Source organism: Saccopteryx bilineata, chromosome 6, assembly GCF_036850765.1.
Source record: "Saccopteryx bilineata isolate mSacBil1 chromosome 6, mSacBil1_pri_phased_curated, whole genome shotgun sequence".
In the NCBI taxonomy this organism is placed as follows: Eukaryota; Metazoa; Chordata; class Mammalia; order Chiroptera; family Emballonuridae; genus Saccopteryx; species Saccopteryx bilineata.
The window spans coordinates 123,675,439-123,700,310 of NC_089495.1; the positions used below are offsets into that span (position 1 = coordinate 123,675,439).

General features: G+C 50.2%; 2 protein-coding genes, 1 long non-coding RNA gene and 2 other non-coding genes across 9 annotated transcripts; 3 read left to right on the forward strand and 2 right to left on the reverse strand.

The window, feature by feature from the left end:
- On the forward strand, positions 1-6,276 carry LOC136308073 (uncharacterized). 3 transcript variants are annotated; one of them, XR_010726042.1, is made up of 6 exons: positions 1-92; positions 536-694; positions 806-883; positions 4,460-4,532; positions 4,689-4,759; positions 6,137-6,276. It is a non-coding gene; the product is annotated as an uncharacterized lncRNA (long non-coding RNA). The 3 variants fall into 3 exon arrangements; XR_010726040.1 differs by lacking the exon at positions 536-694 and having other exon boundaries at positions 2-92; XR_010726041.1 differs by lacking the exon at positions 536-694 and having other exon boundaries at positions 7-65.
- Positions 1,181-1,258, forward strand: LOC136309793 (small nucleolar RNA R38). Its single transcript, XR_010726434.1, has one exon. It is a non-coding gene; the product is annotated as a small nucleolar RNA R38 (small nucleolar RNA).
- On the forward strand, positions 4,266-4,349 carry LOC136309794 (small nucleolar RNA R38). The gene has a single exon (XR_010726435.1). It is a non-coding gene; the product is annotated as a small nucleolar RNA R38 (small nucleolar RNA).
- On the reverse strand, positions 6,137-24,099 carry LOC136308072 (alpha-N-acetylgalactosaminide alpha-2,6-sialyltransferase 2-like). 3 transcript variants are annotated; one of them, XM_066235215.1, is made up of 9 exons: positions 23,875-24,099; positions 19,776-19,836; positions 16,930-17,104; positions 16,124-16,289; positions 15,623-15,761; positions 13,655-13,758; positions 11,838-11,921; positions 9,808-9,907; positions 6,137-8,609 (listed from the first exon to the last, which is right to left on the reverse strand). In XM_066235215.1, the coding sequence occupies exons 1-9, from the start codon at positions 23,994-23,996 to the stop codon at positions 8,442-8,444; spliced, it is 1,119 nt and encodes a 372-aa protein (XP_066091312.1). In that variant the 5' UTR covers positions 23,997-24,099; the 3' UTR covers positions 6,137-8,441. The 3 variants fall into 3 exon arrangements, with proteins under 3 accessions (XP_066091312.1, XP_066091313.1, XP_066091315.1); XM_066235216.1 differs by lacking the exon at positions 11,838-11,921; XM_066235218.1 differs by lacking the exon at positions 9,808-9,907 and having other exon boundaries at positions 23,875-24,098.
- LOC136308350 (uncharacterized) lies at positions 11,928-12,901 on the reverse strand (the record flags this gene model as incomplete). The annotated part of the gene is made up of 1 exon (XM_066235688.1): positions 11,928-12,901. A coding segment is annotated over exon 1 (846 nt), but the record flags the coding sequence as incomplete, so codon positions are not given.
- Positions 24,100-24,872: the final 773 nt, after the last annotated feature.

Below are 24,872 nucleotides of genomic sequence, written 5' to 3' on the forward strand. Positions count from 1 at the left end.
CGCCTTCTCTCTGAAGCGGGCCGCATGGCTGTAGGTCACAGAGGTGTCTGTGCCGGTCCTGCGCGGTGAGTAGCCTCATGCCTTTGGCAATGGTAAGTAAGCTGCGGAGATGGGAAGACGGGGTCTCCTTTGGGCTCTAGCTTTGGCCTCCCTTGTTTCAGAGGAGAAATGCTGACGATAAACCGGTCACACTCCTTGTAGGGTGGTTGGGAAGCTTAGCCAAAATATTAGATAAGAAAACGCTTTCCAAACGACTTGAATTATTATGATAGAAGGGACAGAGTTCAAGTCCACCTTTGGCATCGAAGGGTATCTCTTTCCGACCTGCACAGCCCCTTGTGCCGCACTTCCACCTGTGTGGGCTGAGCTTGCGGCCCCAGCGGCCTTCAGTTTCTCCCGGGTCCGCCCCGGAGGCAGGCTATTAGTGGCAGTTCTTAATTCACATCGAGATGTTAACGTTCGAATACTTGGAGTGCCTTGAGAACGGCCCCAATAGGTTTTTTAAGTTTTTTTTTAATTTATTCATTTTTTTTAGAGAAGAGAGACAGAGAGAGAGAGAGAGAGAGAGAGAGAGAGAAGGGGGGAGGAGCAGGAAGCATCAACTCCCACATGTGCTTTGACCGGGTAAGCCCAGGGTTTTGAACCGGCAACCTCAGCGTTCCAGGTCGACGCTTTATCCACTGCGCCACCACAGGTCAGGCTCACTAGGTTTTTATTATACAGATAGTAATCAATGGGACTCTAGACTTTTGAAAGCCGCATTTTTACAACAAACCTTTCATGCTCATTTTCTCCTTCCTCACAGGCCTCTCTTTGGCATCTGCAGCAATCAAAGCAGATCTGCAGGTTGAAGCTTAAAAAAAAATACGGAGTCCTGAAATGAGTAAGAATGGGTGGATGCAAGCAGGATCTGGGTGGGCACCCAAAATGAGAAAGCCAAGATGGTGCGAAGGACTGTCACATACAGCAGCCTAAGACTTTGTTCTGAAGTTAAATTCGATTCTGTGAACAAATGCTGGCCTGAATCTAGAATCCGGAAATAAGAAGGGTCTGTTCCAGCATAATTTGGGAGCCACTAGGTGTCACTGTTGGAAACTAAAATGGATACCACTGTATACAGCTGTAATAGGGAGCCTTGGAACAGGCATTTTGGTTGGTGGGATTTAGAAATGTTTACAGGTTGAGCTGAGGATGATTTAAAGTTATCCCTGTCTGAAGAGATAGCTTATGTGAAGAGTCCTGACTTGCTGAGGCTCACTTTTTTTTTTACAGAAACAGAGTCAAGAGAGAGGGATAGATAGGGACAGACAGACAGGAATGGAGAGAGATGAGAAGCATCAATTATCAGTTTTTCGTTTCAACACCTTCATTGTTCATTGATTGCTTTCTCATATGTGCCTTGACTGCGGGCCTTCAGCAGACCGAGTAACCTCTTGCTCGAGCCAGCGACCTTGGGTCCAAGCTGGTGAACTTTGCTCAAACCAGATGAGCCTGCACTCAAGCTAGCGATCTCGGGGTCTTGAACCTGGGTCCTTCACCTGGCAGTCTGATGCTCTATCCACTGCACCACCGCCTGGTCAGGTGAGGCTCAGTTTTTAAAATACCAATCTTGAGAATGTCTTAAGATTGTTTCTATTAGAATGAAAAGTATATTATTCCTTTTTTTTTTTTTGTATTTTTCTGAAGTTGGAAACAGGGAGGCAGTCAGACAGACTCCTGCATGCGCCCGATCGGGATCCACCTGGCACACCCACCAGGGGGTGATGCTCTGTTGCAACCAGAGCCATTCTAGCTCCTGAGGCAGAGGCCATGGAGCCATCCTCAGCGCCTGGGCCAACTTTGCTCCAATGGAGCCTTGGCTGCGGGAGGAGAAGAGAGAGACAGAAAGGAAGGAGAGGAGGAGGGGTAGAGAAGCAGATGGGCACTTCTCCAGTGTGCCCGGGCCGGGAATCTAACCCGGGGCTACTGCATGCCAGGCTGACGCTCTACCACTGAGCCAACTGGCCAGGGCCCCTATTTCTCTTTTAAAATGAAAGTGTTGACTGGGCATTGAAAAAAGTCACGTGAAAACCGTTATCTTAAGATCCTGAATGTAAGGATCTTGTGATGAAATTTCTATAACTGGTAAGGAGATTTTTAGCTCTTTCACAGACTTGCATAGGTCATGATCTCTAACTAGAGGTATGCTAAATTTTGGAGATATGTGGGTTTTTCGGGATTGTTACTGCCTAGATAAGGGAAGTAGTAATAAACTGAGGTTTTTTGTTTTTTTATCAAGTGAGAGGCAGGGAAGCGGAGAGACAGACTCCTGCATGCGCCCCCATCCGGCAACCCCCTCTGGGGCTGATGTTCTGCCCATCTGGGGCCACTGCTCCATTTGTTGGTAACTGAGCTAAATCAGTGCCTGAGGCGAGGCCATGGAGCCATCCTCAGCCCTTGGGTCACCTTGCTTATTCAAGCCTTGGCTGTGGGTGAAGAGGGGGAGAGTAGTGGAGAAGCAGATAGTTGCTTCTGCTGTGTGCCCTGCCCTGGAATCGAACCCAGGACTCCTACACGTTGGGCCAAAGTGCTACCTCCGAGCCAACCAGCCAGGGCTGTAAGGAACTCTCTTTGTTAGGCTTCTTGTCAAGCATTGTGACAAACAGTATTTGTTAGGACAGTTGTTGAATTAGATTAGGCCATTAGTTCTCAGCTGGGGGCAGAGGGTGTTCCTGGGATCTAGTGGAGGCTGCTCAGTGTCCTACAGTGCACCAGACAGTTCCCACGACAAAAGAATTATCCACCCAAAATGTGAGGAGAGCTGAGGTTGAAACCCTATACTGGACTCTTGTCTCAGTCTGTTAACAGATAACCACGACAGAACCTTCTTTATTCATTTGTAAAACGGGATTAGTGCTTTTCAGACTTGGCTATACGGCTTACAAAATGGCAAAATATACACATTCCTGGACCCAACCTTCAGCCATGGATAAGTGGGGCCCAGGAACCGGGTGTGACACTTTGGGAACAGGCATGGGGGAACTATTAGATGATCAGTTCTACTTTTAGCTCGGATTTTTTTTTTTATAGCAAGATTATAGTGCTGGATATTTTTAAGTAGCTCTCAGGGCAGATCCATAATCCTCTGTCTTAAAAAAATGAAAGCCACATGCTTGCTCTGCAGGACCATTTTGTACACAGAAGTAAGTGAAAGAAAGGACCTTGTATCATGTCACTGCCTCTTAACATCAGGTCCTTTCTCTGCAGCTGGCCTTCAATAGGCTTGCTGAAAGGAGTAATCTGCATTTTACTTACAGATATCGGGAAAACACTGGAATATTACCTCATAATCAGCTCTAGGCACTTTGTGCTGAGAGACACCCAGAACCGTCATTGTGTTGGGTCTGGGACACTGGGTACATCTAGCACTAGATATGGTCAGTTTTGGGGTTTTTTTTTTTTTTTTTTTTTTTTTGTATTTTTCTGAAGTTGGAAATGGGGAGGCAGTCAGACAGACTCCCACATGTGCCCTACCGGGATCCACCCGGCATGCCCACCAGGGGGCGATGCTCTGCCCATCCTGGGCGTTGCTTCTGTTGCATCCAGAACCATTCCAGCGCCTGAGGCAGAGGCCATGGAGCCATCCTTGCTCCAATGGAGCCTTGGCTGTGGGAGGGGAAGAGAGGAAGGAGAGGGGGAGGGGTGGAGAAGCAGATGGGTGCTTCTCCTGTGTGCCCTGGCCGGGAATCGAACCCGGGACTCCTGCACGCCAGGCCGACGCTCTACCACTGAGCCAACCGGCCAGGGCCAGTTTTTACTTTTGAAGAAAAAGGATATTCTAATGAAGTAGACCAAGTGAGAGTTCTCACGAGGGAAGTAAAACAGAATTGGGTAAGAAAAAAGTAGTTTGTTTTTGACCAGGTAGTGGTGCAGTGGATAGAGCATCAGACTAGGACGCAGAGGACCCAGGATTGAAACCCTGAGGTTGCTGGTTTGAGCACAGGCTCATCCAGTTTGAGCGCGGGATCATGGACATGCGCACAAAGGTCGCTGGCTTGAACAAGGGGTCACTTGCTCTGCTGTAGCCCCAGGGTCAAGGCACATAAGAGAAAGCAATCATTGAACAACTAAGGAGCCGCAACAAAGAATTGATGCTTCTCATCTCTCTCCCTTCCTGTCCGTCTGTTCCTGTCTGTCCTTTTCTCTGTGTCTTGTCACACACACAAAAAAAAGTAGTTTGCATGTGCTGTGGGTGTCGGTGCTATAGGCTGGCGGATCATTGGGAGCTGAGTCCGTGATGATATAAAGTTATCCCTGTCTGAAGGCAAAGAAAGGCCTTTTGGTGTGGAATTTGGATGTCTGAGACTCGGTTTCCCAAGTTTGCTTTTGGAAAATTTAGGCCTAATTTGAAAGCTAGTTACTTGGGAAATACTTGCATACATCTTGAATAGGTTTTTCTTCTGCAATTTCTCCTTGCCAGGGACAGTCACAGCCTTGGTTTCTGAGGCTGAAACGAACCCTCAGAAGAAGGCACTAACTAGCAGTAAACAGCAGTAAGTAGCCCTGGCCCCAAAGTGGGATTTTTCTCACATATGTAACAAAACTTTCCAAAAGGCTTGGGTGGGGTGTTGGTTTTGCTTCCCTGTCCTGGACTTGTGGTTGTGTTAAGTGGCAAGGACACTTTAACATAGGTTTGTTTTCTTTGTTAGATGTCTGTGATGTGAGACAGAACCAAACTGCTTCTCCTGAAGAAAGTGAAACAATTCCTCTCCTATTGTTTGTAAGTTTTCTTCTTCCATCTTACATGTTCCTAAGAAGCCCCACAAGCCTACTATGATGGTTAGTTATCCCTATATGAAAACTCGACTGAGGGAGAACACTCTTCTAAGGCTTAAGAGTTTGGGCCCTGTGCTCTTGAAAGTTCAGCTTTATAAGGGATCAAACTGAATAGATTCCAGAGGGAATTGTGGCTACCTTGCCGAGAAGCCTGGCTAATACCAATCAGTGGTGTGGCTGCCCTCTCACACTTGAGGCCCCTTGATTAATGTCTCTGAGGGTACAGGCTATAAGAAGTAGCAGAAGTGGGCGAGTGGCCTGGATTTGGTTCCAGGCGTCCCCAAACTACGGCCTGCTGGCCACATGCGGCCTCCTGAGGCCATTTATCCGGCCCCCGCCGCACTTCCGGAAGGGGCACTTCTTTCATTGATGGTCAGTGAGAGGAGCACTGTATGTGGCAGCCTTCCAATGGTCTGAGGGACAGTGAACTGGCCCCCTGTGTAAAAAGTTTGGGGACCCCTGGTTAGACTCTTATTGTGGAATGAAAGAGTACTTGTCACATATTTCAACAAAAATGTGCTCTTTGAAACAGACGAGAATGTAAAATGTATGCCAGCTGTGGCTGTGAGAATACTTAAGGGCATCTAGCCTCTTGCCTTTGCCTTATAGCCTGACCTTCAGGAATAAAAGCGTCCCGTGGCACTAGCAGAGCTGTTTGGTTTCCAGGTGCTTTGTTCACACCAGGGAGCTCTCCTAAGGTGCTCAGATCTTGTCTCAATGTCATGGCTGGTGTGGGGCTGCTCCTTGGGCAGCAGAGGGCTAAGTTGCCTGGCATGTAGGCAAGAAGGTAGCAAAGTGGCTCTGGACAGGGCGGGTATGTGGCTTTGTTCCCATTTAAATGCCAGGCTTGAAGTGGGCACAGATTGCCTTCTCTATTGAAATATGAAGGTGTGTTATGGGCTCTGTATATTTAGGGTCACATGTTTGTTTTGGTCACCAAGGAAGCTATGTTTAGGGTGAGATTCAATGAACCTGAAAATTGGCCCCAGCAGTTGAGAGCCCAGCAATCCAAAATGGCATGTTAGCAAGTGGGAAATCCACAGAGTGAATATAACTGTCTCCAGTGCTTTGTGGTGGGTCTTCACTGGCTAGTTCCCAAATAGTGCCCCTTCACCCCTCACCCAAACATGCTGCTGGGCCAGGTGGGAGCCTTACTAGCCCGTGTGGGCCTCTGATTGCGCCCCTCATGCTCTCACCAGGCACATAGCATGTTGGGTTCAAATTAGTGCCCTTGATTGCCTTTTCTCTAAATTAGTTAACTCTCTTTAGCGATCAGTTTTTGTTTGCTGTTAGGTCAAACGATTGTCCTTTGGTTTTACAGGTGATCTCCCAGTGGTGCCATATGGGATCAGCACAGCCTCAGCTGCTAATTGCTAATGCCTATAAAAGTAATCCCCCCCTCCCAAAGAAGAATCATTTCAGAGTTCTGTGGACTTCATCTTCAAAAGTAGCCAAATAATTTGAGTGATAGTTTATCCCCGAAAATTTTGAGCAGAGAAATTAGGGTATAACTGGGAGCATTCAGAACACCAAGAGTAGGTAATGTGGATATTACTTGGGTGTTAGCAGGACAGCAGCGATGTGATTGTAAATTGAAGATGATTACCATGTGCCTGCTCTTGTGTGGAATTCCTGTTAAGTCTGTGTGTCTTGGGTATAAATTTTGAAGCACAATTAAAAAAAATTTTTTTTAAATGATTAACACTGGATTTCAGAATGAGACCAATATTCTGTGACTCAGTAAACATTCGTATGTAAGTGAAAGTTTCACAGAATAATAATTGGCATTAATAGTACAGAATGCAATCAGATGTTGGGTTGTTGTTTTTTTTAAGTTTCTACTAAACTGGTTTTATATCCTTTTAATGGGTTGCCACCAACAAATATAACTAGCACTTCTCAAATCTACTGGATTGACAAAGGTTCCAATAACTACAGATGTGATGGGAGCTGGGAAATATGGGTAAGAAGGGGTTCTAGGTAGCAGAATGCCATGGCTTTCTCAAGTAGCTGCCTTTTTTTTTTTTTAATCTGTTGTGTATATGTATCAAAGCTTTTGTTTTATTTTTATTCATTTTTTAGAGAGGAGAGAGAGACAGAGAGAGAAGGGGGGAGGAGTTGGAAGCATCAACTCCCATATGTGCCTTGACCAGGCAAGCCCAAGGTTTCGAACCGGCGACCTCAGCATTTCCAGGTCGATGCTTTATCCACTGCGCCACCACAGGTCAGGCTCAAGTAGCTGCTTTTGTCATTAGAGCCCAAATGTCCAGTTTTATTACACCTCTAAATTTCAAAAGTAGCATTTCGACCCTAGTGACACAGAATCTACCCCTCTTGTTAAACATGCTGATAGGATCACCCTCCCAGACCAGAGGCCAGGTCCTAGGCCTTGGTGAATAGAGCAGTGTTGTTAGATGCCACCTTGGGGAAAGCTCTTGCAAGCCAGCTTGGAGAATTAACTTTCCGTTTACCCTGTGCAGTGTCAACCTCAAGACTGTCTTGAAAAGTCCTCATCAAGACAGTAAGTCCTAGGGCTTGCCTAAGGACTGCATGGGGGTGGCAGGGCTTTTTTTTTTTAACAGAGAAGGATAGGGACAGACAGGAATGGAGAGCTATATAAGAAGCATCGGTTTTTTGTTGCAACACCTTAGTTGTTCATTGATTTCTTTCTCATGTGTGCCTTGACTGTGAGGCTACAACAGACCGAGTAACCCCTTGCTCAAGGGGGCCACCTCAGACCAGATGACCCCATGCTCAAACTGGGGTTTTGAACCTGGGTCCTCTGCATCCCAGTCTGATGCTCTATCCACTGCGCCACCACCTGGTCAGGCGGCAGGGCTTCTAATAGAAGCCCATATAATGTCTAAAATGAAACTGCCTATCAAGGTCAAATTATTGAAGCCATGAGCAGTACCTGGTAATGAGGGTTCATCTCTAATGAAAATTCCCTTAGACAACCTGCATAGTTGATCCCATCAAATACCAGAACCTTCCATGCTATACCCCTGCATGGTGCACTACTTCCCCCAACACACAAAAAATAGTCATCCATGCTTTATGTGGTTATCTAGTTTGAAATCACATTCTGCCTTTTGTGCTCTTATTATGGGGCAGAAGTAAGTCAGTCAGTTTGAAAGGCTAAAAGTTGTGTCCTTGAGTTGAACTGTCTTGGACTTTGCGTGGGACTGCACATAGTAGTGGGAGGATTTTGGCCAGGGCATGTGTGATGGCTTGTACTGTTTGATCTTGGTTGAGTCCTCCACTGACTTCCTAGAATCACTCAGTACTGCCTGCTAGTATTGAGATGCTTAGCTCTCAAGCCTGTCCCTTGCTAGTAACAATCACATCTTGGGAGTACTGTCTTCGTTTTTAAACCAATCCAGCAGAGCAGTCTATTTTTCCTTGGACCGAGTTTTCTTGGATGAGCCAAGGACAAGATGGGTGTTCCGCAATGAACGAACAGTCTTCAGTGACAGTCTCAAATCCTCTTAATGCCATCTGTAGGGGAGAAGTAGGTCTAGGGGCGTTGGAGCCCCTTATGTTGAAAAGATGAGGTGGCGGCTTCAGCCCCTTTGAAGGGGACCAGGCCCACAGCTCTGCAAGAACAAGGGGTTCAGTGCTTTGGGTCAGCGCTGGTACAGCTGAAGGATGCCAGCTGTGTGCAGGTTCCTCCACAGGGCTGCTTCCAAGGGCAGATCGTGGTTTGCGTAGAATATCAATGGCTTCTTTATTCGTTCGAAATAGTGGTCAGAAAATTTCCAGTAATTGCTTGTGATGAATCCAAAGGCACTAACCTAGACAAAGATCATCACTGAGTCAGTAATTATCAAGCTACAGTGTGCAGATTCACACGAAGTGACATGAATTCAGAAAGGCACAGTCCCCCCACCTTCCTCATGCCTGTGAACAGCAGTTGTAGCTCATGAACATCCAGCACTGTGCTATTTACACATGTTCTTGTCCTGCCTTCAACAATTTCATGTAGCTGTTGTCCCCATTTTACCAACAGAAGAGCAAGCTCAGAGGTCACCAAACATCCCCAATCACAACCTAGTGAGTTTTGAACCCAAGTCTGACTAAAGGCATAATTATTAATCTCAAGATGGAGGCAAAATCCCATTACAATCACTTGGTCATTCTACTGGTGGCTGCAATTGAGACCCCTGCTTTAAAATCGGGGAGAGATGTAGGACTAGAGTGGAGTGGCTTGCTTTAGTGTGGGCCACTGTCTTGCTTTGAAAACTCGGCCTCTCCCAGTGGCTCATTGGGTGGAAGGCTAGCCTGGCTGCCCCACCCGCTTCCAGAATGTCTTCATAAAAAGGTGTCCATAACCAGTTCTGTTGAGATGACTTTTGTTTTTCAGAAGAGCCATTTTGTAGTGTGTGCCTTAAATACCAACTAGGGTGGCCACCCTGGCGATAGGGAGTGAAAGAAGTCTTGAAGCACGTGGCTGTGGGAGGAAAGGCTAGCCCAGGGGCTGTCTTATATGGACCCTAGTCCAGGTCCCTCCTGCAGTTGGGGGTCCCTTCCCCATGGGACAGAGGCCCAGACAGGTCTCATGTAGGGATCTCATGGATCAAATTAGGTTCCATTCACACCTGTACTCTGCTGTGGATTCCTGAAAGGAAAAACCTCTTACCTGGCTTGACCAGGCGGTGGCGCAGTGGGTAGAGCATTGGACTGGGATGCAGAAGACCTGGGTTCGAGACCCCGAGGTCACCAGCTTGAGTGTGGGCTCATCTGGTTTGAGGAAAAAGCCCACCAGCTTGAACCCAAGGTCGCTGGCTCGAGCAAGGGGTTACTCGGTCTGCTGAAGACCCGCAGTCAAGGCACATATGTGAAAGCAATCAATGAACAACTAAGGTGTTGCAATGTGCAATGAAAAACTAATGACTGATGCTTCTCTCTCCGTTCCTGTCTGTCCCTGTCTATCCTTCTCTCTAACTCACTCTCCGTCTCTGTAAAAAATAAAAACAAAAAAAAACCTCTTACCTGGTCACAGGTATGTAAAGCTGTCAGCAGCATGAGGGCCCCAGTACTAGGCATATACAAGTTTCCAAAAGTTGTGTTAATCAGCTTTGATTTCAAAAACCTGGAAGCAAAAAGGCATCAGAACTAAGACGTTTAGGTCTTGCATACTAGCTTGACGTGCCAATATGCTTTACAATGACTTATTCAAAAAGGCTGGAGAGCCTGACCTGTGGTGGCGCAGTGGATAAAGCGTCGACCTGGAAATGCTTAGGTCGCCGGTTCGAAACCCTGGGTTTGTCTGGTCAAGGCACATATGGGAGTTGATGCTTCCAGCTCCTCCCCCCTTCTCTTTGTCTCTCTCTCCCTCTCTGTCTCTCTCCCTAAAAAGAAAAAAAGGCTGGAAATTTTGGGGTTCTTCTACCCCAGTCAAATCCCTAATTGGGAAGAAAACCAAATGAGTTCCTAAATACAGTAATCTTCAGTTGAAACAACACCTTAGGAAATGGAGTAGGGGTTGGAAAGAGGAATAGGCCCATCCGTGAGAAGCATAGGTAAGATGCTGCTCTCAGCTCTAGATGCCTGAATCCAGCCTAACTTTCCTGTAACCTGCCCTCACCCCTGGGCTAGTTAAGTAACCACAACACCTAGGGCACAGGAGGCCTGTATTTAAGACCTAAGTTTCTATCTCTAGACTTTTGGACAAACAAGAACCACATATGAAGGGCAGGGTGCACAGATCCTGTGCATAAGTGTGGTACGTGTGTATTTGTACTCCAGAGTCCAGAAGTGAGGCCACATTGTGGTGACCACAGACCCTACCCTCAGCACTGGATTCACATCCAGGCTTCTTCAGGCAAACCTAGCCTCTCAGGCCAAGTGTTGTATTGCATGGGGCTGTGACTGCTGGGTCCTGTTTGTCAAGACCCAACTGCACCCCTTACCTGCTTTTGGGATGCTCTCTCTGGGGTACAGGGTTTCTCAAGGGACCATTGCACTATTGACTTTTTTTTTTTTTTTTTTTTTAGAGGAAGAGAGAGAAACATTGATTTTGTACTACTTATTCATGCCATCATTGGTTGGGTTTTTGACAGCAAGAAAGGAAGAAAGATGACATCAACTCGTAGTTGTGTCACTTTAGTTGTTCATTGATTGCTTCTTACAGGTGCCTTGACCTTGGTTGTGGGGGGGGGCTCCAGCCCAGCCAGTGACCCCTTGCTCAATCCAGTGACCTTGGGCTTCAAGCCAGCGACCTTTGAGCTCAAGCCAATGACCATGGGATCATGTCAGTGACTCCACATACAAAGTGGATGAGCCCATGCTAAAGCTGGTGATCTCGGGTTTTCAAACCTGAGACATCAGTGTCCCAGGTCGATGCCCTATCCACTGCACCACCACTGGTCAGGCTGGTTGATTCTTATATATGCCCTGACCAGGGATTGAACCTGCAACCTTGGTGTATTGGGAGGATACTCCAACCAACAGAGCTACCCTGCAGGGGCCTGCACTATTGACATTTTAAAGGTCCGGATAATTCTTAGTTCCGGGACTTCTGTGCATTAGAAGATATTCAGCAGTAGCCCCAGCCTCTACCTACTAGCGGTACTTGCACTCGCCTAGTGACAACCAAAATGTTTCCAGAGAAGGACAAATGACCTTCCCTGTCACCACTAGTAGAAGGGACAGAGGGAAGCAAGATCAGGCTCTTGTTCCCCAGGGCTCCTCCCTGTGCTCACCTTGGGCTGCCTATTTTGGGCCTAAAAGTGCTGGCAACTCTGATTCTATCCCATTACTGCCCTCCACCCTGCTGTACCCTCAAACCCTGCCTGTGCCTTTGTGAATGCCCCTGGTAAAGAAACCTGGAGTCCTCCCGAGCTTCCTAGTTCCTGTTGCGCCTGACACACCACCACTTCCATTGAGGTATTCAAGTAGTAAGCAGGTCATTAACAAGGGCTTGGCAACCTCCTTGGCTAGTGGCTTTGGCTATGAATGAGTTACAGTGTATGAGCCTGTAGTGCTGTTCTTCCTGGCACCCCACCACCCTGACCACCTACCTCTCTGTCAGGTAGCTGATGAAGCCTGGATGGAGTAGCTTGAATTTACTGGCAGAGGCTTCTGGTCCAAAATAGGTCTGAGGCCTATTTTGAGAAGAAGTGGACAGAGCGGGAAGTGCTGTCGAATTGCGAGGAGAGGGGGTAGCCGCTGGGGCGGCGGCGGGGCGGCGGGCGGTAGGCCTGGGGCTGCGAGTAGTAGCGGGAGAAGGGCGTGTAGAAGGTGGCAGGTAGCACGGTGGGCGCTGCAGGCGGCCTCGCGCTCACCAGCACCGCGGTGGGTGGGGTGTAGGTGAGTGAGCACGGGGGTGTGAATAGGGCCGGGGGAGTCCGATAGGAGCAGCTGACCCGTGGGTAGTGGGGCGGGGGTGGGAGGAGAGGCAAGTAGAGGGACTCTGGGGGCAGGGGACGCTCGCGCTCCCGCTCTGGCTCCCACACTGGGGCCCGGCACAGGGGCAGTGGGGATGTGGGGGGCTGGAAGAAGGGGGGCTCCTTCAGGAAGTGGGGCACGTAGGGGGCAATGTAGGCAGGGATGGACCCGATGTAGGAGGCCGAGGCGGCAGGGCTGTACGAGGGGGATTTGGTGAGGGCCACAGGGGGAGTTTGGGAAGAGTTACGAGAGATGGATTTCACGACAGATTGGGAGGGAGATTTGGAGGTGGGTGGAGTGGAGTTTGGGGCAGTCGTGGGGTTTTGTGGGGGGGGTTGGGTAGCCCCTCGAGGTTGGGCATGAGGACTGGCGGCCAGGGAGGAAGTCCGGGAGGAGGGCTGTGAGGCATTTGGGGTGGGAGGGTGAGAGGTGGGGCGGGAGGAAGACCCCCGGGTGGGGGATGGGGAAGGGGCTGAGCCACCTGAGTTGGTATTGGGCTGCTGGTTGGTCCGGGACTGGGAGGGGGACTGGGTAGGGGACGGATTAGGGGTATGGGAAGGGGAGCTCATTGGTCTTAAAGAGGCTTATGTGCACCTGATGACTCTGAGCCAGCCCCCCGCCCCCAAGAGCCTAGTCTCCACCCATGTCACAGAGCCCAGGCTCATAATCAGCTATGGCATTTTGAGCAATTGTTGGGTAATCACAAGGCGGGGGTGGGGCACAGGGCAGGGATGTGGGTGCTGGCCTGGCCTCTGAGGAGTTAACCCCTTAAGACCCCCTTAGAAGCTGAAGCTGGTCTTCCAGGGTTTGGTAGGGAGCACTGAGATAGGAGGGCTGTTTATTGTGTGGCCAGGGGTGGCATTGATTTCTAAGGACCTGACTCAGGGACAAGAAATTGTGTCCGCATCACCAGGAGAAGGTTCAAGAGAGCTGGACACAGGACTGCTGCCCAGGAAGGAGGGAGACAAGACAGAGGGCCCTTTATTCCCACTTCACAGGATGCTGGGCCCACGTTGACTGCTCTCCTGTTTCATGGGCACAGTCTTGGGAGGGTGCCCGCCAGGAGGAGTGGCATGGACTCTGGCCCTACTCTTAGTTTCTAGACTCCATGTACTCAACAGGACAGCAGACCCAGCTGTGGACAGCCCTGCATATGCTGCTGGCTGGGTGGCTGGGTTGGTTTTGGGGACAGCAGTCTGAAGCTGAGGAGCCAAGCCTGCCTGTTTCATTTTGAAAAGAGGCCCCACAAGCCTATAGCCGACCTGATCAGGAAGGTTCCTGGATCAGGGCTTTCCTGACGTAGCAGAAAGGAGCATCATTTCTCAAAGCTTTTGACTGTTTGGGGATTTTCTTGCTGCCCTCTCCTACCTTCCCTACCTGACAACGGGTTTTGGGAACAAGGAGAAATGACCACAGTATTACCAGGCCGTGCCTTTGCTTAGATGCTCACCTGTCCCCTTTATCAGGGCCTGTGCGGACAGGCACACCCAGAATGGCTGATGTCAGCATCACATAGTCACGGATGTCTGAGGGGATGAAGATATAGTGCAGGTCCTGTCAGGATAACAGAGACATTGAGCCCCGATGGGAACAAACTATGTCTAGCTACTGCTCAGAAGGGACACCCAGTCCCGCCACTGTCCTGTTGGGAGGACTTAACTTATATGCCTGTAACTGCTGTTCTTGGGTACTGTGGTGGCTTTAGTACATGTTCCCAAATTCTTTGGCCTCTTCCCTTCTAGAGGTGGCGCTTACTCAACATCCCCTTAAAATGGACTGACACAAGGCCCTGGCCGGTTGGCTCAGTGGTAGAGCGTCCGCCTGGTGTACAGGAGAAGCGCCCATCTTCTTCTCCACCCCTCCCCCTCTCCTTCCTCTCTCTCTCTTCCCCTCCGACAGCCGAGGCTCCATTGGAGCAAAGATGGCCCTGGCACTGAGGATGGCTTTGTGGCCTCTGCCTCAGGCGCTAGAATGGCTCTGGATGCAACAGAGCGACGCCCCAGATGGGCAGAGCATCGCCCCCTGGTGGGCATGCCAGGTGGATCCCAGTCGGGCGCATGCGGGAGTCTGTCTGACTGCCTCCCCGTTTCCAGCTTCGGAAAAATGCAAAAAAAAAACCCCAAAAAAACAAAAACAAAAGGGCTGACACAGTGACTAAGAAGAGTTTTCCTGCTGAATAGGAAAAAATGGAAGTGATGGTGTGTGATTTTGGAGACCAGGTCATCAGAGGCACTTCTGGTGGCTCTCTGGGGTCACTCACTCTGGGTGGAGTTAGCTGCCATATCATGAGAATACTCTAGTAGCCCAGAGAGGGGCCCATGTGACAAGGGCCTTCCAATGACTGCAGCCACCTAAGGGACCCTGAGCCAAAACCACTCTGCTGAGCTGCTTCCAAATTTCTGACCCATTGAAACTATAAGATCATATATGTGTGTTTAAACTTAAACTTACTAAGTTTGGGGATATTTTATTATGCAGCAGTTGATAGCTCATACAAGTACTGTGGCCAAATCAGAAATAAAGCTGCCCCATTTTGTTCTGTCATGAGCCAAGAGAGGTTCTACTGTGAGGCCTTGGTATACAGGTATAGACAGTATGGCTAGGACACTTCCTAATTTCCTTTTCAGAGAGAAGGAAGCTTCTAGAAAGCCAGCCCATCCTTACTGGGCATCATGGAATCCCATATCTTGGGGATCTCCCTAACCTTGCATGTGGCACCCAGACCTTCTTGAGGGGAAGTATGTTATTATAGCAACTGGGTGAGGTTGAAGGAAGCTGGAGGTAGCAGATGCTCAATTCTTCCTGGCTCCCCCTCCCTGTGTATGACTCTGGGCCTCTTCCTCAATCTCTTTGAACCTCGGCCTCCTCTACAGGCTGCTGTGAGAATTTGGGAGGCACACACTACTATAATGGTGGGCATTGTGGGAGACTGGAAACAAGCCCGTGTCTGCAGCCAGAGGGGCCAAGCTTTTGATGATTCCACATGCTGCCATGTGGAAATGGGCTGCTCTGGGGACTGGGCCAAATCTGGGAACAGGAAGCACTCAGTAGATGCCCTTCCCCTATGTTTAGCTTTGGGGTGGGAGTCTGGATTTGAGCCCCAGCCCTGTGGCTGCTTTACTGGCACTGAGGGAACTGAGCCTTAGCCTCCTTACCAATATTGTGAGGCTGACATGGTGTATGGAGATTGCCTGGAACTCCTTAAGATTTCAGCAAAGAGCCGCTCATACTCCAGCCACAGTTGTACAGTACTGCCTGAAACAATAGGGTATCCCTGCCCAGACCTTCCTCCTCAGTAGCTCCATCCCTATGCTCAAGATCCTGGCACAGCTCTGTATCCACTGAACCAGGGCTTAGGAACCAAGTGGCTCCCTCCACGGAGGAGCTCTGGAGACAGCAGCACCATCAGAGGCCTCACCTGTCCTTGTGGCACGGAGGTGAAGCCCAGTTTCTTGTAGGAGATGAGTGAGTTCTTCATGGTGTTCACAGTGAAACCATAGAAGGAGGTCTTGGTGCCCACATCCTCCTCAAAGCCTTTGATCACAGCACCATTGAGTCTGGTCCAGACAGAGGCCCATCAGTGCACTGTGTGTGTACTTCCATCCATAGGGCTCTGCCACACCTGTCCACTTACCTCTATGGGCCACCCCTCTGCCCACAGCACCACCACCCACTTGCCAGCTCCATCCCTACTCCAGACCTCAAGGGACATCCTGTGAAATGGGCACATGTGGCATGTGTGTTTGCATATGCCTTTCTCCATGCCCATCTGCCCATTATAAATGAGGAGTGCCTAGGGCTGCTGCTGGCTGCTGTTGGGGCCCTACCCCATGGAAGATGCTCCTGTTGGGCTAGCTGGGACTAGCTCTCTTGGGCCCAGTTCCTCTCCCCCCTCCTCCCTGGCCCCTGCTCCACATACCTGAAAACATAGTCATGAGCATCGATGTTAAGGCCCTGGCGGGAACCATTCAGAATGCCTCCATTACCCACCACAGCACACCGGATGCAGCCCCAAAGCAGCTCCCTGGAGCCAAAAAGCTGGGTGCTCTCAGAGTTATTCAGAAGGCTCAAGGTGGAGATTATGGCTGTGGGTGCGGGACAGGTGAGACATCATGCAGAGGGCTGTCGGGTCATCAGGGACCTTCCCAACACTTTCTGGCACCTGCCTTGCCTGAGGCTTGACCTCAGTGGCTCCCAAGGGGGACCAGAGGGTAGGAGGTGAATGAAATGTCAGTAACGCCGTGAGGATGGAAAAAGGGCAGTGGAGGACAGGGCTTGGCTGTGCCCGCTGTGCCCTAGAGCTCAAATAATTGGTCCTCTGGAGACTGTGTTTCAAAAGGAAATAATCTGGTCCTTGTGGGGTGGAGGCAGAATGAACAGGAAGGGGTCTGGGTGGCTTCCCACAGCCCCTGTCTCCAGCCACCTTTGGACACTGGCACTGTAGCCTTTGATGCCAGGGAGGCCTCAGGATGGTGAGAGCTGGTGGTTGGGGGAGTCAGTCAAGCCCCTCTTGCTGACCCTGTGTACTTGTGGGGCAGGAAAGTAATGCAGGAATCACATAGCTTGGGGGTTGAGCCCTGAGGCCCTCCTGGGAGGAAAGGGACAAGGAGGTCCCTCACCTCGGTGCTGTGAGTGCAGGTAGGTCTGGCTTGCCTCAGGGCTAAAAGCAGGAGGAAGAGACCAACTGAGGCCGGAGGGCTGAGCAAGAGGCAGTGACTGGCTTACCTTGGCGAGAGAGCCCCTGCCAGCCATAGGGGGCTTTGCTCTGGCTCAGGCTGTCCCAGAGCTCCTGGGTGAAGAGGCCCCCAGACAGCAGCACTGGCTTGGAGAAGTCAAACAGTGCCTGGAAGTGGGGGTACCGCTGAACGGCCAGGGCAAGAGGGTATCTGCAGGGCCGGCTCTGTGGGTGAGAAGAGAGGCCTGAGCTCTGGGCTGGGGTCAGTGGGAGAGCCCACAGCAGGGTGGGGAGGGAAGAGCTGCCCTTCCCCTTCCAGACTTGGGGATCAGATAGCTTTCTGGATTTACCCTGCCCAGCCCTTGTTCTAGATGCCACACCTCTGTGGCATGATGGCTTGGGCCCCTACTCCTGCACTTCACCCTTGGGGACACTGGGGCTTTTTCCCATAGCCAGGTAAGACCTGCATGCCCATTGGTGGAGGTGTTTCAGCTTGACTGTGGAATCTGTCAGCCTGGATCCGAATTCTAGCTCTCAGTCTTCACTGTGGGATTCGTGTGGGAAAGGTGGCCAAAAAGGAGTATGGATGTCTTCCTTCCCATCAGTGTCTAGGCTGGGTGTGCTGGTGGTCTTCCCAGAGTTCGTGTCTGCTCAGACCCTCAGAATGTGACCTTATTTAGAGGTAAGGTCTTTGCAGATATAAGTTGTTAAGATGAGGTCATCCTGTATTCAGGTGGGCTCTAAAGTCAGTGCCCTTATAAGGAGGCTATGTGGTGACAAAGGCAGAGGCTGATGGGTGCAGCTACAGGCCAAGGAGTGCCTGGAGCCACCAGAAGGCGGAAGAAGCCAAGAAGGGTTCTCCCCTGGATAATCTTTCCCTGGATGGTCCTGCTGATGCCTTCATTTCAGACTTCTGACCTCCAGAACTGTGTGAGAAAAAAATATCTCTTGTTTTAAGCCTTCCAATTTTGGTAATGTGATCCAGCAGCCCTAGGAAACCACACCGTGCCTCTGCACACGAGGGACCTTGAAGGAGGATGAATACAGAACAGGCCCCAGCCACACGCACCTGCAGCCCCCACGGCAGAACCCGACACAGCCCTGGCCTGGGTACAGCTGCTCTTCCCACCTGAGCGGACTCTTTGTTATGGAGCTAGTTTTTCAGAGGACAGTGCAGAAGAGAGCCATGTGTTGTTGTTTCTGCTATAAAGTGACCACACTGTATAAAACTGCAATCAAAGCCACAGGGCTTTGGGGAAATGGAGTCAGTGCCACAACACTCTCAAACTTGGTCAGCGATGCAGCAAACAAAAGGGAACCCAAGGAAGGCAAAGGCCCAGCTCTTCACACATTCAGGGGTTCCGTACGTAAGTGCTACTAAAAATGGCATTTGACCTTGGAAGAGACTTGACATGCCCTGTGGAAGCAGGCATCAGCAGGTGGCAGCTTGTGAGTTCTTGTAGAAAGAGGGTTCTAACACGCACTTGCGAGGCAGGTGGAGTGCACGTGTGTCTGCATTTTCTGTACTCCTACGTTGCTCCCTTTGGCTGGGTGTGGCTTTTTGCATTTAACCCAGTGCTCCCACTGTAAGATCGCTCAGAAGGAAACACAAAATGTATGTGCTGTTCAAACTGTTTCCTAAGGTGTTGTTCTTGTTAGAACTGATGTTGCAACTTTGAAAATTTATGTTTTCAAAGCAAGCATTATAGAAGAACAGACTGTAGTAGTTTCTCTCTCTACTATTCAGTTTATTATGATCACGATTTCCAGGGCCTTCTTTATGAGACTCCAGGAGAAAAATCTGCATGTCTTTGTGTCAGGAAAGGCTGTGCTTCACGTTGGCGTCTGGCTTGTTTTTATCTCATGGACCTGGTGGGCAAAGTTTCCTTCTTCACTGTGGCCACCAGGCAGCTCAGAGCCAGATATCCGGCCTGTCTTAACACCTTTTGGCATATTTTCCATGTAATTATCTGACGTCCTCTTATTTTCCTATCTTTATTTTCCTTCACCCATTTATTTTATTCTATTTTGTGCCTTTGCCTTGTTGTATATATCTAAAAGTTACTTCAAATCCTCTTTTTAAACCAGGTGGGTATATATGTCATTTAGCATCAAGGAGCTCCAGATGGGAAGGACTTAAGGAATGTAAAGATGTAAAGTGCCTGGCCAAGCATTCATGAGACACTGGAGGCCTCTCTTCACTCTGCCGGCCAGGTGTCCTTCCTGCTTCTGTTGCTCAGGAGTTCAGAGCCTGGCTCCAGGGTCAAACTGGAGGCTCAAGTTCCAGTACTACCACCTCTTCTCCCTGAGTGACCTGAGCAAGATACCTGACCCCTCTCTGCCTCATTTTGCTTGTCTATAAAAGCTACCCAACAGGGCTGCCATGAGCCTTATGTCTGAAAATGCAAGTAAAGTGCTGGAGATGGCATTCTGGCCCACGGTCACCATTGCCTGTTGGTTACAGAGCAGGGCCCATCTGGAAGGTTGTCAAATCCTCAGAGCAAACATGGACCATCCTCTCAAGGTTTGGTGTTTACTCTATGGTGAGCAATTTAAGTAAAAATACATCTGAAATAGAATGTCAAATTCACAGGCCTTTTAAAGATACATCACAGGACTTCCAAGAAGTGTTCAGCTGGCTATACCCCAGGGTACATACTGATCCACCCTCCTCTATCAGGATGCAGAGAGCCCTGTGGCCAGGTCTGAGAAGCCCTGATGGTTGCTGCTCAGCTGTTTGCTTCATTCTGTCTGTGTGTGTGCGTGCACGTGGGGATGTTCCAAAGAGCTCCAGCCCCACAGTTTCATGAGAACGTTCTTCCTTGTCTACTCTTGTCTTTCTCCCTCCCCGCTAATTTTGAGGTGCTCAAAAGTACAGAGTAGCCAACCACTGTACCTTTCTTGTCCCAGAATTCACTGTGTTAGGTCCAGAGACTGCTCCAGATGCTATGGTGTTCCTGGGGGAGGAGACACAAGTCAAGCAGGGCTCTGACTGCCCCTCAGCACCTTCCATTTGACTCTGTTAGCTCCAGGGGCTGACAAAGTCCGGCAGGGTCAAAGGCATCCAATCCTTTGATCCTCCTACTTCTAGTCTCTGATTCTTGGCCATGTCTCTCTCTCTCTCTAGGCACGAAAAATACTGTCACTTAATTATGTTCTGACAAGTTGTATAAACCCAGAAATCAAGAAACCCCTTGGTGCCCTGGCCAGATAGCTCAGTTGGTTAGAGCATCATCCTGAAGCACAGAGGTCGCCGGTTCAATCCCTGATCAAAGCACATACATGAACAGCTCAGGAACAGCTCGATGATCCTATCTCCCTCTCTCTCCCTTCCTTTCTCACTGAAATCAATTTAAAAAAAAAACAACTTAATTAAAAAAAAAAAAGAAAGAAACCCTTGGCAAGTGGCAGAAATGGAGAGTTTACAGAAACAGTGGTTAAAAGATAAAAATAGAAAACAGGAAATCTTGCCAGCCCCTGCAATTGTGACCCTACAAAGGGTTTCCCTACCAAGGCCCCAGAACAGGCATTGTGGCCCGCCTGGATGGCTTCATCTTGGGGTGGATCGTCCTGGCTCCTGCCCTATGAGTTCTGGTAAAGGGTATGGGTCTGAAGCCTGACTCCCTGGGAAGTTAATAAACTTCTTAGAGCCCAAGTCTCTGCATCTGGATAGCAGGGATAATCGTATGGATATGATTGATAATCTTATCATGTATCACCCAGTTGTGAGTTTCAAAGAAAGGATCCATGGCCCTGGCTGATTGTTTCAGTGGATAGAGTGTCAGCCAGTGTGCAGACATCCTGGGTCTGCACCTGATTCCTGGTCAGGGCACACATGAGAAGCAACCATCTACTTCTTTTCCCCTTTCCTTCCCCCTTCTCTCTCTCTCTCCCTCTTGCAGCCATTGGCTTGATTGGTTTGAGTGTCAGCCTGGGCACTATCGGGCGCTGTGGATAGCTCGATCCAAGCGTCGGCCTATGGCACCATAGATGCTCAGGTTGATTTGAGCTTCAGCCCCAGATGGAGGTTGCCAGATGGATCCTGGTTGGGCATGCGGTAGTCTGTCTATCTCCCCTCCTCTTACTTAAAAAAAGAGAGAGAAGTTCCATGTTATCTCATATAAAGTGCCCTCTAAATGTTAGCTCTGGTTACCTAAAGAAGGGAAAAGACTTCTTTGTGATAGCCTCTATGACAGCATTCCTTTCACAGAGAGGCAAGGGACTAATGTTACTGCCCTATTCCCACCTCACAGGGGGCCCCTCTGTCAGGGCTGAAGGCCGCCTAAAAGGAAGAGAGGCCCTTGCGCATTTGAAAGGCTGTCAAGCTTCTCCTAGACTCCTGCCCTCTCCCCAACAGCCATAAGGGAGCAGGTTAGGGATGGGCAGTTTGCAAGGGAAACAAAGGCCTCTTGTTATTTGCTTTCTGTTGCTGAGACAGCTGAGTCACAAGGAAGCCTGTGACCGGCCTTCCTTCAGGTTTCTGTAAGGGGGGGGGGGGGGCAGAAAGAGTGGGGATGATCTCTTCCCCCTTGGACTGGCCACCTGTCCACCCTCAGAATCCTGTAGTTCCTGTCTTTGAGCACAATAGAACCCTCTTTAAGGAGGAACTGAGTCATATTACTCAGCCTAGAAATCTCAGTGAGATTTTTGAAAAACACCCAGGCTCAGGCCCCACCCCCAGATTCTGTCCCTCCCCAAGTCATTTTCTAGCCTGCAGCCAGACTTGAGAGCCTGACAGAGGACCAGCAGAGCAGGGCAGGATGGAGACAGGAGGGACAGAGTTGCAGGGAAGGCGATGGGGACCCCCAATTCAGTTTTGCTGCACTGAATTTCTCTGTCTTAGGGAGGCCTGCTCATCTTGGGGGCACCTTCAGTACTCAGTGACTCCTCAGTCCCTCCTTGCTCTTAGGACTCCCAGGGCTTCCAGACACCTGTGTGGGGAGAGGGCGGCAGAAGGGGTGAGGAAAGGCCCTATGGGAAGTGTTTCCCCAGCCCAGGAAAAATAAGGACAATGCAGTGCATTTCTCATAACATGAAATTTAGTCAGCTTAGATCAAACTCTTAGTAATTCTTGACTCTAAAATGTCCTTTATTTTACAAAAAATGTTGACATTAAATGGTAACTGGTGCCCTATAACTATCTTCACCCTTCCTTACCTTTAACGAGAGGGAGAGACAGGAAGGGAGAGAGATGAGAAGCAGCAATTCTTCCTTGCGGCACCTTAGTTGTTCATTGAATGCTTTCTCATTCTGACAGGGAGGGGGGGCTCCGGCTGAGCCAATGATCCCTTGCTCAAGCCAACAACCTTTGGGCTCAAGCCAGTGACCATGGGGTCATGTCTATGATCCCACTCTCAAGCCAGCGACCTTAGGGTTTGAACCTGTGTAACCAGCATCCCAGGCCAATGCTTTATCCACTGTACCACCGCTTGGTTAGATAAAACTTTGTTGTTTTTGCAAGTCTAGAAATCCCCATACCTGGGAACTACTGGTCCAGATTCCTCTATGAGTAAAAACCTGCAGTTAGAGATCCCCATCTTGGGCCAGAGACCTGGTCCCAGTGCCCTTGTCCCCAGGCCTCTCCACCTTAGCCCAGGTAAGCCCATTTCTGATCCTGCAGCCTGCTCCCCCCTCCCAGAATGCCACCCCACCTTCCACCCCCAACAGGCCAAGTCCTGACCTGCCCTTTGGGATTTAGCTAAGGCACAAGTCAGGGAAACACAAAGGAAATGGACCAGTTCTTGGGTAGTACTAGATTTTTAAAAAATAAAAGGTCTTTTTAAAAAGCTTGGTTGAGATATAATGGATGTTCAACAAACCTCTTATTTAAAGTAGTATTCTCTGCTTTCAAAGGACATTTAACTACATTTTGAAACATCTTTACATAAAATTGACAAGGATCCCCTTAACACCCTCAGCCCTTTCCAGTCCTCCTCCTCATGCAGTTTCTCACTAGGAGGAAATTCTGTAACTTCAGTATCACCTGCTAGATAGAGCACCCTTTATTCTAGAGGGCCTGGAGTCATAATCAGTGCAAGCTTTTCATAGTTTTGTAATTTTGGGTGCCCTTTGACCTCTTTCCTGAGAGTAGATACTAATTATGCTTTCATTCCATTATACTTGGTGCAAGGTTTAGTGAGGAACGGACAGACGGGAAAACATGGGCCCAGAAGCCTCTCCATAGGGCTGTGGGTACCTCTGCCACCTTCTAGATCCAGACTCTGGGCATGGCTCTGTCCATCTTCCAGAAGTAAAGTTAAAAACTTGTGAGCTTCTTCAGTAACTGGAACCATCACCTACCAAAGGCAGGCTCTCGGGTTTCTCCTTGTGGGGCACAGATGAAAGGAAGGTGTCCAGGTCGAGTGGAAGGGAACAGAGCACAGGAGAGGCTCTGCAAGAAACCCTGGGTGGACCCCAGAACAGGCTCCTGTTCCCAGGGAGTCTGCCTCTTTGTCAGACTGCACCCAGACCGTGCTTATCAAATAAACAGCAAACCGAGAGCAGGATGAGAGGGAGCCCGGGCTGAAGGGCAGAGAGAGGAGCAAGTGGAAAGGGGACCAGTCACAGCCGAGCTGGGGATCCCGGCTTAGGTCCCTGCTCCAAAAGTAGAGCCTCAAAAAGGTAACGTTACTGTGGGAGAGTTCCCGACAAAAACAAAACTGTTTTAAATTGGATTTAGACAACTCTCCCGAATCTGGACTATGGAAAGTGTTTCTAATCAGGGCCGGAGGGAATTAAACCACAAGGTTGTTGCGAGCGGCTTGCCCAGGCACAAGGGATGAGGTTCCTCTCGGACCCGGGCAGAGGCTGTAGGGTCCTATGCAGCGTGAATTTGGCGCCGGAGTGGAGGTTCTAGGGGCAAAGGGCCGCAGCTGGAGTCCCCGCTGGGAGTCATTCCAAGGAGTCTGGCGCAGAAGGCGGTCTGAGGGCCCTGGGCTGGGTACCCTGCCTATCTCCTGCGCCCTTCCGGTTAGGTCCCGCGAGGCAGCTCCTACCTGGCTCCGGACCAGGGCCCCGGGTGCGGCTTCTCCACCAAGAACAGGGCAAAGAGAACTCCCGAGCAGGCAGCCGCGAGCAGCAGCAGCAGCCAGAGGAATTGGCCACGTGGGAGCCCCATGCAGCCCCCGCTGGCGGACACTCCGTCTGCCGCAGTCCCGGGTGGAGGGGACAGGCCCTGGGGAGCTGGGCCGGCCTCCCGGGGGCGGCTGCCCTGCCCTGCCCTGCCCAGCCCAGCTCGGCCCAACCCAGCTCGGCCCAACCCGCCTCTTGGGCGCCTCTACCCTAGCCTGGCCAACTGAAGCCTCAGCCCCATCGCGAGCTGAGTGGAGGGGTTTGGGAGGCGGAAGTGTCACTTGCAGAGCCACCGGCGGCTAGCCTCCACGCGGAGGCACTTGGAAAGCAGCATGCTTTGCTGCGTTTCTGCCCCTGGACTGCGAGCCCGGGGCTGGGCCAGGTGCTTTACCCGTAGGTTTCAGGGAAGGCATGTGCTGTCCCGGGTCTCTGGGAGTTTCGGGGGCTGTGAGGTATACGGAGACTCGCCGCTTGCCGCGTAGGCCCGCTCTGCATCTTCAGAGACCCCACCTGTGGCTCCCGGACGCCCAAAGCGGCGGGCATCCGGTGGTGAGGCTCCCCTGTTCCCCTTGAAAGGACGCTCAAGCCTGACCTGTGGTGGCACAGTGGATAAAGCGTCGATCTGGAAATGCTGAGGTCGCCGGTTCAAAACCCTGGGCTTGCCTGGTCAAGGCACATATGGGAGTTGATGCTTCCTGCTCCTCCCCCCTGTCTCTCTCTTCTCTCTCTCTCTCTCTCTCTCTCTCTCTCTCTCTCTCTCTCCCTCTCTCTCTCCTCTCTAAAAATGAATAAATAAAATAAAAAAAAATTAAAAAAAAAAAAAAAAGAAAGAAAGGACGCTCAAGACTTGTCTGTGTGGCACCTTGGGTTCTTCCAGAATTCGAGAGTAATGAAGGACTACTCAGGATAGCTGAGGGGGGGC